Consider the following 16,961-nt stretch of genomic DNA (forward strand, 5'->3'; position numbering starts at 1 on the left):
ACAAATTATGCCTTACGGGACAGAAACAAACTGGCCAGCAGAATGTGAAATTACCAAATTCTTCTACACCTCCCCAACACTGTCATATTCGGAGTCTAAATGCTTATTAACCTCCTTGATATGCCCTGCATAGTAAGTACTGTTCTTGGAATAGGTCAGCAGTCTCTGGAACCATCTCCTAGCTTTCTGAAGTTCGCATGTTCTCAGGATGGGCAAATCTTGCCAAAGAATCCCAACTTGCAAGACAGTAAACAGACTTCCTGTCTGCTGAAAGTACCCTAGCGGAACCATTTTTTCGTACTATTGTTTACTATTCAGTGCAGACAATTTGAAAAAGCAAAGCAGACTATTTCTAATCTCCAATGAACAAAATACTATTTCTTTAAGTGTTTGGCATTTAAAAAAAAAAATGAAAACCTAACTTTGCCCAAAAGGCTAAAAGCAACAAAGAATTTAACTTCCAAGACAAAAAGTATTCTCAATACTATAGGACAAAATATAAATAATAATCTAAAATATCCAAATAAATTAATTATACCAGAAGTCAATCAACCTAAACTTAGAGTTAATTAATAAGCATGATGGGTTAAATCTTCCATCCTTCCTGGAAAGGAACACTTAGCAGAATCTCTAATCAAAAGCACATCAGAAACTTTCAGTTCCATACCAGGGAACAATTTAAATCTTACCAAATTAAAGATTATGTTTTCTGATGAATTGGAGTAATTTTCTATCAAATATTATGTCTACAAAGACCCATTACTACAGAAAAACTTGGAAGCCCTGCATAGAATTACCAGAATTCTGTTATTTTCAGTTTCTTTCATTCACTCATTAATCCATTCACCCAGATATTTGCTGAGTGACTTCTACAGGCCAGTTATAGCAATGCCAGGCCCTGTGAATATGAAACTAAATCAAATACATAAGGCCTTTATTTTCATGGGACTTATATTTTAGAACATCAATTCTCACATATTTTGATCAAAGGACCCTTTTAACACTCCTAAAAACTGTGGACCTCAAAGAACTTTTATATTGATATTTACATATGAAAATTCAAACCAAAAATGTTCAAAATACCTTATTCACTTAAAACAATAAATGCCTCACAAACTAACTTAAATTACATTTTTATGAAAAATAACTACTTTCCAAAACAAAAAACTTAAAATCAGGATACAAAAATGACATTGTTTCACATTTCTGTAAAACATTTACCTGTTCAAAAATAAATTTTAACCAGGATAGGAGAATGACACTGTTTTAGTTTCGTAAATCCTATTAATGTCTAGCTTAATAAAAGACAACTGGATTCTCCTATCTGCTTCTGCATTCAGTCTTTTACATAACACATCATGTAACATCTGAAAACCTCCATTAAACACTCATGAACGAATGAGAGTAAAAGTGACAAATAATGTTTATAGTTATTATTATGAAAATAGTTTAGATCTCAGACACCCTCTAAAAAGAGTGTTGGGGTTTCTCACAGTTTAAGAACACTATTCTAGAATGACAATTAAGAAAATTAACGTGCGTATACATTGTTAAAAGCACTATGAAGAAAACAGAGAAATGTGCTGTTAGCTAGGTTGATCTGGAAAAGGCCTCTCTCTGAGATGACCCCTGAGCAGAGAGCTGAAGAACAAGCAGCCAGCCCTACGAAGAGCTGGGTGAAGTGAATATTTGCCAACTATGGGTTTTAAACACTAGTTCAAAAAAATACTAATATTTGTTTTTCATAAAATATACAAGTTGTATTTTAAGGGAACAAAAAGGCCTAAAGAGGGATGAACAGTAGGGTGGGAGTAGTACACTTTCATGTTTTTACCAAAAGCTCTGGTATATAAATAATAAACCCAATGTCCTAGCAGACTCAGTTACATCCTAAGATACTACTACATAATTCAAAACTAACAATTTCATATCATTTTTGTTGATGAATTATGAAACAATATATTAATAAAATCCTTTCAGGAAAGGTTTGCCATGGCTTTTATAATCAGCAATATTTCTAATACCACTGTCAAGGTTAATCTTTACCTGGTAAACATAGGTCTACGAAGTTACCACCCAAAATTCTTCTAATCAAGGTAGCAACTCTAATGAAGTTCAAAGTTAAAAAGTAATTTAAGAACTGAATCTGGAACTTTCTGGCCTTGCAATATATGAATACGAAGTACCTCAACCCCCTCTACTCCTGTGTGCATGCAGAAATGATGAATAAGCTGCATTTCTGAAAAGCTTACGAGACAGTCAACCAAGCTAGAAGAGAAAACTCACAGACCAGAGCATTAGCCCTGTGAGTTAACACAGCAGTATCCAAAGGTACATCAGACCTAGATACAATCCCCAAGGGCAAGGAACTGGGCTGCAGCCCAATCTCTGTCCTGGGTCAGCAGATGGGGTCTTGACTTGTTTGACTCAAGGAAGTGGAAACTAAGACCTTTCCAAAAAGCTAGAGCTCCATGAAAATTGTTGGTGGAAAGATAGAAAACAGTAATTGCAGTATCGTATAGTTAAATATAAACTTACTACATGATCCAAATTCCTACTCCTCAGAATTTACCCAAGAAGAATAAAAACATATTCACACAAAGATATGTTCACAAATGTTCACAGTAGCACTATTCATAATAGCCAAAACCTGGAAGCAACCCAAAAGTCTACCAAACACAGGTGGATAAACAACTGCAATAGGCTCTCCATTCTATGGAATACTACTCAGCACTAAAAAGGAACAGAGTTGGCTTCCCTGGTGGTGCAGTGGTTGAGAGTCCGCCTGCCGATGCAGGGGACACGGGTTTGTGCCCTGGTCCTGGAGGATCCCACATGCCGTGGAGCGGCTGGGCCCGTGAGCCATGGCCGCTGAGCCTGCGCGGCCGGAGCCTGTGCTCCGCAATGGGAGAAGCCACAACAGTGAGAGGCCAGCGTACCGCAAAAAAAAAAAAAAAAAAAAGGAACAAACTATCAATACAACAACAGAGAATCTCAAAAACATTATACTGAGTGAAAGAAGTCAACAAAATGCTATGTACTATATGACTTCCTTTATATGGAATTCTAGAAAAGGCAAAACCACAGCTGATAAGTGGTTGCCTTGGGGCCAAGGTGAGGGGGAGGATACTGAGGGCCGAAGGTCACAAATAATTGTATAATTGTGGTTCCCATTATATAATTACTTACAACTACTAAAGTTCATCAAATTGAACATTTAAAATGAGTGGGTTTTATTGTGTATAAATAATACCTTAACTTTAAAAAACTGTATGTACTTTTAAAATGTCTATATGATGAAGAAACAATTTATATGTGCCCACTCCAAATTTTATCCCCAATTTCAAAGATCCCCTGAAATGCTATAAGGAACTAGATTAAGAACCACTGCTATATTCTGACATTATTTATATTTTATATGTGTATATATAAACTCAAGTTTAAAATAACTCAAGTTTATAATAAGTCTAAGTAATCAAAAATAAATCTGTATTATTTTAGAAGTCAAAGTCTAACATTCAGAATTTTTCTTTTGAAGTATTTTAGAATTTAATGAGATTAATTAAGTAATTAATAGACAATTTCAGTTACCTAGAAAAATCTGTTTATATAAAAATAATTCACCAGAAATTGGATGTCTACATGTTTACAAACAAACACACACACCCCCAAAAAAAAGACATGGCTAAAAAATATCCTCACTACCCAAACTTCTACATTAACAAGTATACTTCTCCACGTCTATAAACCCTAAAAGCAAACATTCAAACCTGAAGGTCACAAAGGAACTGAAGGAGATCTAAGAACCTCTTAAAATCAAATGCAATATTTTGTGTCTACATACTTAAGGGCATTTTCTTGGAAAAAACGTCCATGGCATTTGCCAGATTCCCAGAGGCCCATGACATACAAAGGGTTAGAAAGAGTTTTAAAAAGTAGTAAAAAAAAATGTATTATATATGTGCAGTTATGCATTTATGTTTGTATGAACAAGAATGGTGTGGAAGGACATACTTTTCTTCTATGAATTTTTGTATTATTTACTTAGTCCTAATAAGCATGTATTTGTTTTTAATTCAAAAAACATCAAATAAAAAAAATTAAGGGAAATGATTTTAAAATACAGCAATCACTGCAATTTACTGTATGGAGTTGCACAAAGAAGAGCAAACTAATTTAATTTCCTTTTTTGACAGTGCTCCTGAGTTGACAGAATGGTGTGGACATAATGTATCTTGATTTTAGCATGTTCTTTGGGGTACATTAAAAAAAAAAAAATGGACTGAATGAAGCATGGTTAAGTGGCTCTGAAAGGAAAAGGAAAAGAAAAAGAAAAAATCCACACACTATAAGCCTGAGCACCTGCTGACTTTAAATTCTAATCTCTTGTTGATACGGTTACTCTTCAACTCAATTCACAGATGTCGCTGCACACATACAAAAATTACCAGAAAATATGCATATGTACACACCATCAAGGTGAAAGAGGTAACTTCCAGATACATAGACTGGTTTTCAACAAGCAGACAGATCTGTTTAAGAGAAGTCTAACCTAAGCCAATTATAAATCAGCAAAATATCAATTCAAACTTATGGCAATAAATCTTCACCAGGAAAAGCAGCAGGTTTCCCACTGTCTCTGTACTACACATAAAAAGGATCTGTTGAAAGCCCAGTTTAAATGATTTGGGACCTAAGTAGTTCCAAATTGTTAGAACTATACCATCTATCATTTTTAACCTTCTTTTATAAACCTGAGCTCATAAGGACTGCTCTGAGGTTGCAACCTGTACTGCGCACCTAGGGTAAACAAACACTGAATCTATTTGTTCATCTTGTTAGAGTTCACAGATAAGAAATGTTGACATTATTAAAATGTTTTACCATTAAACCTGATAATAAAAAAAGTAAAAGTAGTGGTATTTAGTGATCACAATATTATTTTAGGTAGGTTCTACTAAATATTATTAGTTATAGGAAGCGGCCTTCCTCTGGTTATAGGAAGATGCTATTATCTAAAATAGGCATAAAAATCATTTATAACAGTGCTTCTCAAACTACAAGCAGCAAAGAACTCATTTTCCTCCCGTCTACCACAGACCAGTATTTTAGTCAAAGAATAAAAATTACTTACTAGACAGTGAAAACATATTTTTAAAGACATAGAGAATACAAGCCCAGGGGTCACAAGCTTGGCTACAAAGCAGTATTAAACTGCTGTCAAAGTTTCTAAAGACTTAGTCTGAATCCCGTGCTTGTCTCAGGCAGACCAGTAACAGTTCACACTTAATCAGCACTGGTTTTTAGAACCTGTAACGTTAGGCAGGTACAGTTCTCTCCCAACTCCAGGAGTGGAACATTGAGAGTTTATAATCAAACACTTCCTAATTTATGTCACTGATAACGAAGTCTCTCAAAATATAACATTATCTCAATAGATGTGAACTCTAAACTGTGTAGCTATCAAACCCATAGCTTCCCCCCAACCCCCGCTTGCTACAGGAGAGGACAGGCACTTGCTGGGCTCAGACCACGATTCTCTTAGTTTTGATTCTATTCTGAACTCTGTATTTTTAAGAAGGGTAAAAACAAACTCATTTCAGCAGCAGAACTTCACTTTGAATCACATGCTCTGTAAGACAGAAGTAAGACAGTAAATCATTTATCAAGTGAGCAAGCCCAGCTAAAGCCCCAACATGCAAACCTTGATTGCTGTCTTCCATTTGTTGTCTAGTACACAGTAACTCTAGAATTAATCTTTATTTTTGTGGGAAAAAAATAATGTTCAAGGGAGAGAGAAAACTTTAGTAAAAGCTTAAAATTAATTCTTACAAGTACACACAAATGTGAACCTCTGGTCTGTACAAACAGGAAAACCATATAGCATAGTTTAGTCTGGGCACTAGAATTCAAAATTAAGCTTGATCCGTGGCCTTAAGCAGGTTACCTTACCACCTATCTCCTATGGAGATAAATCAGTCAGTACCTATTCTCACAGCATAGTTACAAGGATTAAAAAATAACCCACCCAAAGTACCTATCACACTGTGCCTAGTAAAGCCTCAATAAATGTTAGCGACTATTACAACCACTAGTTTACAATAAATATTTTACCTAATCTCTTTCATTCATCCATCCATCTATCTATCCCACAAATATTTAGTGAGTGACTAGAATATGCCAGATACCCTCATGGCACTTACCCTTGTCTCCTCAGAATGTTCACAGTCTATTCCTCAGAGATTTTTTTCAGTCTTATAAGATATAAATATGACTTATTAAAAATCAGCCACTTAACGCCAAATTTCCATTTTTGTTTAGACTTACCAGGCATCTGTACCTAGAGCTATCTCTTATAACAACCAATACCACAGGGTTTCAGGGCAAGATTTTTTTAATCTGCATTAAAAAGTCAAGAGTGTGAGTAAATTGATTAATTGATTTATTCAAAATATTGTGTATGGATAGATGGATGTAAGTTTCCTTAAAAACATCATTATCCTTGCTAAAAATAAAGACTAGATCCACCACAAGAGTTTCTTAAAAGTCTGAAATAAAAAGGTAAAGCCCAAACTGCACCAGTTGCTAGCCAGACAGAAGAGGTCAGACAGGATGCATGATTCCTAGGTGGCTTTATTCCAGTTTTGTAGATTCTGGGAAGTAAGGTCCACAGCCTGAATTTCTCACATCAATCACCGTCAAAGAACAGCTATTACTGTAGAAGAATTTTAGTCTCAAAGAATCTGTAATGCCACAGAATCTCCCCTTAGCATATTCTGTAAAGTCAATATCTAGACTTTCATTTAATTCTGGCTTCTCTCACTGACTGATCTGTGAACTTGGCAGTTTTCTTATTTGGTTAAGCCTGGATCATTTTTTCTAACACTGAACAAAGAAGGTAGTTACTGCCAAAATGTAAATTCAAAAAACAGAAAGCAGCATTAGTCTTAAATTTAACACATTTTATGGCTCGAGTGGGATGGGGTTCCATTTCATAACTGGCTGAGTCAAATAATAAATAGGATTTAAATCACTGCTGTTAAGTTTTGATGTGAAAGAAATTCAAGTAACTTCAATAAGAAGAAGAAGAAAAAAAAAAAGATATTTTGCTCCTGACACATATGGGATCAGTTACAATGTTCCAATACACTTAACCAATATCGCTTCTATAATATTGCAGTTGAAAGACTGTATTTCATAATTATTCTCTTGGATCTAATGCTCATTGATGGTCCACAGTTTTAAAGTTAAATCAACTATTAATTGTTGGGGAAAGGGGAAGAAGGACAACGCAGTCTCAAGAAATTCAACAGAATAGCTCTGCTCTCATCATAAAAATTAGTCATCAGAAAGTACAATGATGCAATCAAACATACAAATGTATAATTTCAATTAAATGTTAACTGAGAAGGATATTTAACTTATAATATTAAATGTTTACTTTACCAACTCAATATACATAACCAAGAAGCAAATTTTCCCACATATAGCTAGAAGATAATTTTCCTAAAGTAAGAGGCTTAGCTGGAACAAAATTCATTTCCCCTCTCACACAAAACAAACAAAATTTCAAAGCTGTTATGAGCTGTCTGCTTCCCAACACAGTTTAAGCTTATTATATTCAGGAGCGTGAACCACTGCTTAATTAGAAGGCCTTAAGGTGATTTTTAGGTGCTTCGATTACAGTTTGTTTCTGCTTCCTTAACAGGAGGCAATACTTGCCAAAATAGGTCCAGAAGGAAACATTCAAAAAGAGTAACTGCGACTCTGCCCCTGAGAAGAGGGTGGGTGAAGATAGGAATGAAAGTGACAGTTTCTTTTCACTACCTACTCTTTTTTGCATTTTGATTTGTGTACCATGTGTACCCAGAGAAATGGCTGTGTTTAATTAAACAGGTTTAATAAATTAAAAGCACTTCAACTTTCCAGCATAAAAAGTATACCACAATAATCCCAGGGGAAGGTGATTATTCACCTTATTTATCCTCAAGAGGTCCTTCAGAACAAAACTGAAGGTTATGCATTTCTGAACAAAATCTAAAATGGGTTTTCTTCTACCCAAAAGAAAAAGATGTTGGTTTTGTTTTAAAGGCTACCCTTAAACCAAACTTGAAAACAGTATATCTACAAGCTCTCATTTGGAGGCTATAAACAAAAGGTAAAGAGGATCTTAAAAGTCAGGCTGTAAAGTTTGATTTTATTTTGTGTAATGAGGATTTTTCCAAGGAGTTTCTGCATTCTAGGACCACAGCTACTAAGTAAGTGACTTTAATAGAATCCAAGGGAAACCCTAAGGAACAATCAAAGATAATACCAGAAGACTGGGTGACTTGGGCAGATCTGTGAGTGTTACCACTATCAGACAAGAAATATTTACTGAATTGATGAATCACTGCAACTAACATGCATACTTAATTTTAAAAATAAAGACTAAGATTTTTAGAAACCATAACTTTCAGGTGGCAATGGTGTCAAGAAACAGCACTCTATACTCTGTAAGTGGGAAAGCACACTGAACTATACAACTATTCTGGAGAACAGTTTGGCAACATGCTTAATATGCTTAAAAATGTGCACAACCACCTTTAACCCATTAACTTCAACTATAGATATTTATTAAAGCATTGAAGAAACGCTAGAAAAGAAAATTCTGAACTCTTAATAGTGTACCCACCCTCAAGTTATGAGCGTATAAATTAATTTCCTTTGTGTTTTTTCTATTTCTCCAAATTTTTCTTACTATGAACATATACCATTTTTTGTTTTCTAAAACATCCAATTTTAGCTCATTACTGCTATCCCATAGATAAACAAACAGTTGCTACTTATATCAAATGAAACTAGTTGGGGACAGGGATAGAAGGTAAAGGTATTGAGAAAAAAAAATGTTTCGTATTAATCATCAAGATACAATGAATACCTGTGGCTTTTGGTACTATTTGGGAGGAAAATAAATCCTTAAAATTTTATGCTAAAATACAGTTGATATTCAGACTCAAAGAGCAAAAAAGTTTTATATTTTGAGTAAGTTAATACTGAGTTACCACTATTTTGCTAAATCCATTTTTTTTTTCCTTGTATGCTTGGGCTTGGTACCAACATCAATAAAACTCCAGAATACGGCTCTGGTATATACCAGTACGCACTTCAGCCCTTCGGTTTTGATGAAACAAGTACAGTTCGTCATCAAATAGATGGATATGTAAATTACACTATACTTTGCTATCAAGTCTAATCTTTACAGGAGATAACCATTTTATAGAACAATCTTCTACAAACAGTAGTTTGCAGGGGGAAAAGATAAAGCTACTTTCTCTTTAAGTATATTTTCCCATATCCTGCCAAATGAAATAATATCCAAGTACTGTAATTTAAATATTTTACAAAAACAAAATTATGAACTAATTTCCCAGAGAAAAGCAAATGCAACCAAGTTTTCATGTAGTGCTGAAATCAGGAACTTTTATCTAAAAAGCTATCTAAAGGAGACTTGGTAAAGTAAAAGTTAGAGTATCTGACCACAAAAATAAGAACTGGCAAACACCCTCTTCAAAGCCTAATGATTTATAGAGGCTTTTCTCCCCAATATCGGTGCTAAAGGCCCAGAAAAAGGTTGCCAAGGCTTAAAATATCTGGATAAACTTATGGAATCCTGGATAATAAGATCAGAACTTCTAGTTATACAGGAGCTAGCTGAAGCCAAAGGTGACAAGAAAGCAAAAGATAAAAAACCAGTAGTCTGATGTAAAAGACTTACTGTGCCCACACCTTTTAATGTCGAAGCAGGCATTTGGGAAGTGATATATGCCATTTCATCTGGACTGCAACAACTATAGTTTAAATTTCTCATTATATTCCATTTACTTGGTCAGGCATCCAGTTTGGATTCCCATTGTAACTAATACCAACTATTAAAATCAATCCCAGCTACTAAAACTGTTATTGACAATGATTAAACATCAGTAGGAAATTTTATATGTTAAGCTTTTATTTATTACAGTAGGAAGGCCATGCCTTATCCTCACATTAAAGCAGAACAAACTAAGGTCCAGAAATGCTATTTATTAAATCATCTCCATGTGAAGTACCACGTATGCTAAGCTCCTTCAATCATCCCCACAAAGCTACAAGGAACAACACTAATATAGGTCGTCACCAATGGTGTACATGCCATAAACACAGGAAGCAAGCACTGTCATGAAGTTTTTTTAAAAAAGGAAATGAATTTCAACAAGCTTTCTCGCCTTAAGGGAAAGAAACAATGTCCAGGATGTCTGCAGGGTTATCCAAACCTTGGAAGCAACCAGAGATGAAAAAGTCAGATGGACTTAGGTTTGCCTACCTAAGGCAGATAAACTACCTTACTTACAGATACCTACTAGTACTCTGCCTGACTCTCCTTAATATACAGTAAACCTTTGATTAACAGCATATGATTACACGCCAAGATGAGCAACACAAGCTGTCACCACAAAAAGTTCAGAGAAAGGAAGAGATCGACGTGGCCCAGGGCAGTACTACTCAAACATTAATATGCTATAAATTACCTGAAACAGTAGATCAGGAAAAATTCTGAAATACTGTATTTCTGCATTTCTAACAAGCTACCAGGCGAGGCCAATTCTGCTTGTCTTGCTGGTCTTTGGACCATACTTTGAGTATCAAAAGTATAATGTACATAAGTAAGGTAAGATTCAGCCTGGTTTGGGGGGAACAAGGTGGGTTTTACATGAAAAGTCCAATAGGAAGAATTAGCTTGATCTTCTCTAGGAACAATGAGACCACTTGACTACAATGAAGACTCACTCATCCGTTCTACAAGGATATACTGAGCACTGACTCTGCACAATGTACAACAAAAGACACACTGACAAGCCTACTGAAATGCACAATTAAGATTATTGAGAGATATCATTTCACACAATGAAAACAAGCCATCTAACTGTCCATTAACATTTAGATGAGGAAAATTATGTTCTAGTCATACAATGAAATGCTGTATAGTAATGAAAATGAATGAATTATAGCTCCTCACTCTAGAACAGAATAATCTCAAAATCATGGTATGAGATACGCATATATATGATTCAAGACACAGGCGAGGGCTTCCCTGGTGGCGCAGTGGTTGAGAGTCCACCTGCCGATGCAGGGGACACGGGTTCGTGCCCCGGTCCGGGAAGATCCCACATGCCGCGGAGCGGCTAGGCCCGTGAGCCATGGCCGCTGAGCCTGCGCGTCCAAAGCCTGTGCTCCGCAACAGGAGAGGCCACAACAGTGAGAGGCCTGTGTACCGCAAAAAAAAAAAAAGGAGAGACACAGGCGAACATATGCTATGATTTAATTAATATTTCATTTTTTGTTAATATAAACAGAACAAACTAAACAAATTGGGATTACTCTGTGTGGTGAAGCTATAGAGAAAACTAAGAAATCACTGAAACAAAGCTCACAGGAGTGATTATAGGTTTCGAAGAAGGGATGGGAGAAAAGGATGAAACAGGGGAAGGGGCTTCAAAGGTACTCAATGTTCTATTTCTCAAGTTAAATGCCAGGTAAGTGGATGTTTACTTTGTGATTATTTAAATTATGTACTACAGACACTATTTTGCATGTATAATATATCTTGATTTTTTTTTTTTTTACAGTTTTTTGATAATGTTATCAATGACCTTTTTAAAAACTAAGTCAGGGACTTGGTGATGGCAGATTCTAGTAGCAGTGAGTTAAAAAAAGAATGGAAGACCACAAATATAGACAAATTCTTTAACCACTGACTTCAAGGAAAAAAGTGGGGACTAAGAATGCACACAAAGTACTAAGTCAAAAGAGACAGGGCTGAACATTTTAATATGGGAAAGTCTGACAATGGTCACATGTTAAGAGAAAGGTAACATTAAAGATACAGAAAAAAACTGATGAAACAGGACTAAAGCTTAGAAAGGAAAGGCTCAAGAAAATAAGAAGAAAAATTGGCCCTGGCCATTACCAAGACACTGGAAACAAATGTGATTAAACATGAGGCTAACCAAATTAGTCCTGTGTGGCTGGAATGAACCGTTCCTACGTAGAAGCTTGGAAATAGTAGCAAATAAATGTGAACACAAAAGCAAGGACAACATCTTGGTGGGCCTTGAATTCATTGCAAAGTCACTAAAAACATTTCAAGGGACTTCCCTGGCAGTCCAGTGGTTAAGACTCTGAGCTCCCACTGCAGGGGGCACAGGTTCAATCTCTGGTCGGGGGAAACTAAGATGCCACATGCTGTGCAAGGCAGCCAGGAGGGAAAAAAAAAACCATTTCAAGAGGAAAGTTAACAAGGTCTGAACGTTCACATTAAGTGAATGTTTTAATAAAAGTATGCAGGCTAAGAAAACAAGTCAAGATGCCATTAAAATAATCTTTATAAAAGAAGATATCGGGACATGAAACAGGAGCAGTACAAAATTCATCAGTTTATCCTATCTATGTCAATTAACCTGTTCAGTTTTGGGAACAGAATAGGTGAAAAACCATAATCCCTGCCTGCCCTCAGTAGCTTACATTCTAGTGGGGGAGACAAACAAGAAAGCAAACAAGACAATTACAGGCAGTAGAAAATACTACAAAGGAAATAAAGGTGATGTATGAAGAGTGATGGGGATGGGGCTATTTTTTACCGGGTTGTTAGGCAAGGCCTTTCTTGAGATGCTGACATTTAAGCCAATACCGAAAGGCTCAAAAGAAGCCACGGAGAAGGAAAAATATTTGAGAGAGTATTTCAGGCCAAGAAAACAAAACTCTGAAAGCTCACTGTGACTGAAGCCTAGAAGAAAGTATGAGGTGAGTTTGAAGAAAGAGACGAGAGTAGCAGGACCCTCAAGTCTGTATAAGAAGTGGTTGGTGGCATAGAGATGAGAAGCAGATGAATTTGATATATTTTGAAGGTGAAACAAACAGAATTTGCTGAGGGTAAAAAAAAAAGAACATGCATACATTAATCCCTAGGTTTTGACTTTTTCAAATGGAGAGATAGTAGTTCCATTTGACTTTTTCAAATGGAGAGATAGTAGTTCCATTTATTAAGGTGGGAGAGACTGAGGTAAGATTAATGCATGGGAGAGAAGAAGAGGGAGAGTCAATAATTTTATTTTGGACATGTTAAATTTGAAGTACCTATGAGATATCCAAACAGTGATAGTAAGCAGGCAGCTAGATATATAAGAGTGGCATTCAAGAACCAAGTCTGGCAAGAAATATAAATCTAGGAGTTACCAAAATACAAATATTTAAAGCTTTGAAAAGGGGCCTTAAAGAAAGTCTACCACTGTAACTTCTACAAATAATAACAGCAGCTAAAATTAAATGGTAACACGTTTTACCATTTAATTTACCAAGCACAAAGAGATTAAGTAACATGCCCAATGTCATTCAGCTAATTTTAGAGCTGGATTCCAACCCAAGCAGTCTGACTCCAGAGTTGTGCTTTCATCTACTTTGTCAAGCAGAGACCAGGTGGAAGGAAGCTTAATCGCAAATCCTGAGGCACTCCAATGTTCACAGATAAGGAAGGCATAAAAGATATTTATTCCAATTACGCGGTTTTAGGTAAGCGCTGAACCACAGGCTCAAAAGTGGCTACAAAGTAAATCTCCACTTGTGAAGTTACAGATGTCAGATGCCAGCAGTGAAGCAATAAAGTTTACTCTCCCCTTCCAAAAGCCCTAGAGTCCTAGGTCCCTCTCGACACCTCCGTCACCTACTTCTCTCCCAGAAGAGTCATTCTCCAAATAGCCTCTCCCAGGCATCTCAAAACAAGACCCCAAGAATCTGTCACACACACACCCTAGCCTAGGTCCCCTTTCTCAGCCCTCACCTCCCCCACCAGATGGCAGAGAAGGCGGCCGCGTCTCCCGAGCAGAAAGTGAAGATAAAGAAAGGTTTTAGGGAAAACCCTTGTCCCAGCCTCAGCAAGCCCAGTGGGGAGGCTGCCGGGAAGCACGTCTGGCGGAACCGGGCTGGGAACTGAGCTCCCCACGTGGGCCTGGGGAGACGGAACCCCACTCACCAAGCCATCTATCTGCACTTGCTTCACGGCTGAATCTCCGGACCCCGCTTTGCCTTTGCCTTTCCCTGCAGCGCCAGTGGTGGAGCTGGAAGAGGTGGCAGCAGAGCCGGTGCCTTCCTTGCGGGACGCCATCTTTTCTGCCGGACAGGAAAAGAGAAAAACGTGAGTAACCGGAAGCGGAAGTACAAGCTTCACGTGACGTCAGACGCAGTCTGTCGTTCGAAAGGCGGAGCTCTTAGGAAAGGCCCGGGGAGGCCCCACCTCCTTTCTCACTTCAGTCACCTTCTTCGGCAACGGAATCCTCTGCACATGCGCGTTGTGCGTTAGCGGCTTTCAGAAAGCTTTACGAAAGGAAAGATGGACTTTTTAAAATGTTTTGCACTTTATGTTTAGTCGGTCTCCACTAGGCAGTTGATCATAACTGCATTATAGCTCACATTTATGTAGCGTCCTATTCGTAAAAAATGCTTTTACTTCTAATTTTTTAAATTAATCCCCATTTCCAATCTTGGGAACTATGAAGAGCTATACAAACTCCCATGTTAGGAAATTGAGACGTGATTTGTCTAACGTCATTCTGTTCATTAGTGGTGAGCCATATTGCAGTTTGTTTAAAATTTCTTTGCAATTTTTGTCCTTTTAAATATCCCACTAAGATTTTCCAGTCATGTATGCTAAACACACTACATGGGTTCTTGTAATCTGAACAAAGACAGTGTATGTGGGCCCTCTGCATGAAATAGCCCAGAGCCAAAAGATACAAATACAGAGAGAGAGAAAGAGAGAGAGTGAGAATGAAGTAGAATTTTAAACAGGAAATCAATATGATCATCACCCTAACTAGAAAGGGTCTAGAAGCAATGACATTCCTTCACTTGGATTCCTAGTTTCCTTCCTATCTCACTGACTGATCCTTTCTTCTCAGTCACCATTGCTGATTTCTTTACCCTTCCCTATTTTAAAATTAAAATTTAATTTATTTTAATTAAATTAATTTAATTTAAGAACAGCAGTAGTGTTCAGTCCTTGTACATCTTCATTCCCTTATCTTTACTCCCTATCTCAAGGGTCATCATGCAATGCTGATGATTCCCAAATTTATATTTCCCCAGACCTCTCCACTGAACTCCACACCAGCATATCCATCTGTCTATTCAACATCTCCACTTAAATGTCCCACAAGCACCTCCAACTTAACCTTTCAAAAATTGAGCTCCAAATACCACCTCCCTCGAAAAAAATGTTCTTCCCACAGTCTTCCCCCTGTCATTTGATGACAGTGTTATTCTTCTAGTTGATAAGAACAAAGCCCTTGGGGCCATCTTTGACTCCTCTGTTTCCTTCACACCCTACCCCTGCTCCATTGGAAACTTCTGTAGGCTCCACATTAAAAATGTATTCAAAATCCAGACTTCTTTTGGGAAGATGAAGCAGAAATATTTTTTCCTATTCCTCCCTATAAGTACAACAAAATCCCAGGGTATTATATATAAAAGAAACATAAGAAGGCTCTGCAAGGTGAAGAGAAGGAGAAAGACTGGTTAGGGACATGGAGACCCAAGGAGCAACACAGTGGTGATTTCCCAGTTTCTATTTGCCGCATATATCCCAGACTTGGAGCTGAAGTCCAGTCACCTGAAAATATCAACAGGCACAGATTTAAAAACTCCAACAAAAGTCTGTTCTCTGCACACTGCCAGTAGCGACCATGTGGGGAGCTTGAACTTTCACCCCCACCAGACAGTAATAGGCACCCACTCCATCCCCCAATGGAGTGATGTCAAAGAAGGCCTAGTGGAGACTAAAGATTTCATCACAGCTGGTAATGAGGCCACCCACTCCTAATGCCAGTGAAGGAAACAAGAAGAGCAGTAATGAAGCATTACTACCCCTCCCATCCAGGAGATATAAGTTTACGGGTAGTGGGAGCTGGAACTCCCATCCTCCAGCAATAACAAGGAACTAGTCCTACCCCCAAGGGAATCAATGAAGGCTGAACGTGAAACTTCTATTTGTACCCTCCTAGGGCAGTGATAAGAAGAACTCCCTCCTCCTTCCATTGCCAGAGCTGTGTCAGAGGAAACCAGCTAAAACATATGTCTCAAGATCCAGTGTTCTGCACAAATAACAAATGTTAGCGAGAATGTGGAGAAAAGGGAACCCACATACACTGTTGGTGGGAATGTAAATTGGTGCAGCCACTGTGGAAAACAGTATGAAGACTTCTTAAAAAACTAAAAATAGAGCTACCATATGACGCAGCAATTCCACTCCTGGGTATATACCCGAGAAAAACAAAAACACTAATTCAAAAAGATACATGCAACCCAATGTTCATAGCAGCATTATTTACAACTGCCAAGATATGGAATCAGCCTAAGTGTCCAATAACAGATGAATGGATAAGGAAGAGTGGTATGTATGTATAATGGAGTACTACTTGGCCATAAAAAAGAGTGAAGTTTTGCCATTTGCAGCAAAATGGATGGACTTGGAGGGCAAGTTGTTACCAGTGTGGAGAGGGAAGGGGAAAGGAGCAATAGGGGTGTGGGAATTAGAGGTACAAACTATTAGTTATTAAATAAGCTACAAAGATATACTGTACAACATGGGGAATATAGCTAATATTCTATAATACTATATATGGAGTATAGCCTTTAAAAATTGTGAATCACTATATACCTGTAACCTATATAATATTCTACAGCAACTATACCTCAACTTTTTTAAAGTTTAAAAAATAAAAAAAGAAGATCCAGAGTTCTGTAACAGAATACCCAAAAGTCTATGTCTCAATTTTAAAAAATCATTCATCATCGCATCAAGAACCAGGAAGATCTCAAACTGAATGGAAAAAGACAAATAGATGCCAGCACTGGAATTACAGAGACGTTAGAATTATCCAGCAAGGATTTTA

General features: G+C 37.2%; 1 protein-coding gene across 2 annotated transcripts in view; it reads right to left on the reverse strand.

The window, feature by feature from the left end:
- EIF3H (eukaryotic translation initiation factor 3 subunit H) overlaps window positions 1-14,198 on the reverse strand; it is an 87,510-nt gene extending 73,312 nt beyond the window's left edge. Inside the window, exon 1 of one of the 2 annotated variants that reach the window (XM_027092528.1) lies at window positions 14,045-14,198. In XM_027092528.1, coding sequence (XP_026948329.1) covers window positions 14,045-14,176 — 132 coding nt within the window. In that variant the 5' untranslated portion in view covers window positions 14,177-14,198. The remainder of the gene's footprint in view (window positions 1-14,044) is intronic. The other variant, XM_027092527.1, reaches the window with a different exon arrangement.
- Between the last annotated feature and the right edge of the window lie 2,763 nt (window positions 14,199-16,961).

Source organism: Aethalodelphis obliquidens, unplaced genomic scaffold (genome assembly GCF_003676395.1).
Source record: "Aethalodelphis obliquidens isolate GAN/ISIS:26980383/991018 unplaced genomic scaffold, ASM367639v1 scaffold79, whole genome shotgun sequence".
NCBI classification, from domain to species: Eukaryota; Metazoa; Chordata; class Mammalia; order Artiodactyla; family Delphinidae; genus Aethalodelphis; species Aethalodelphis obliquidens.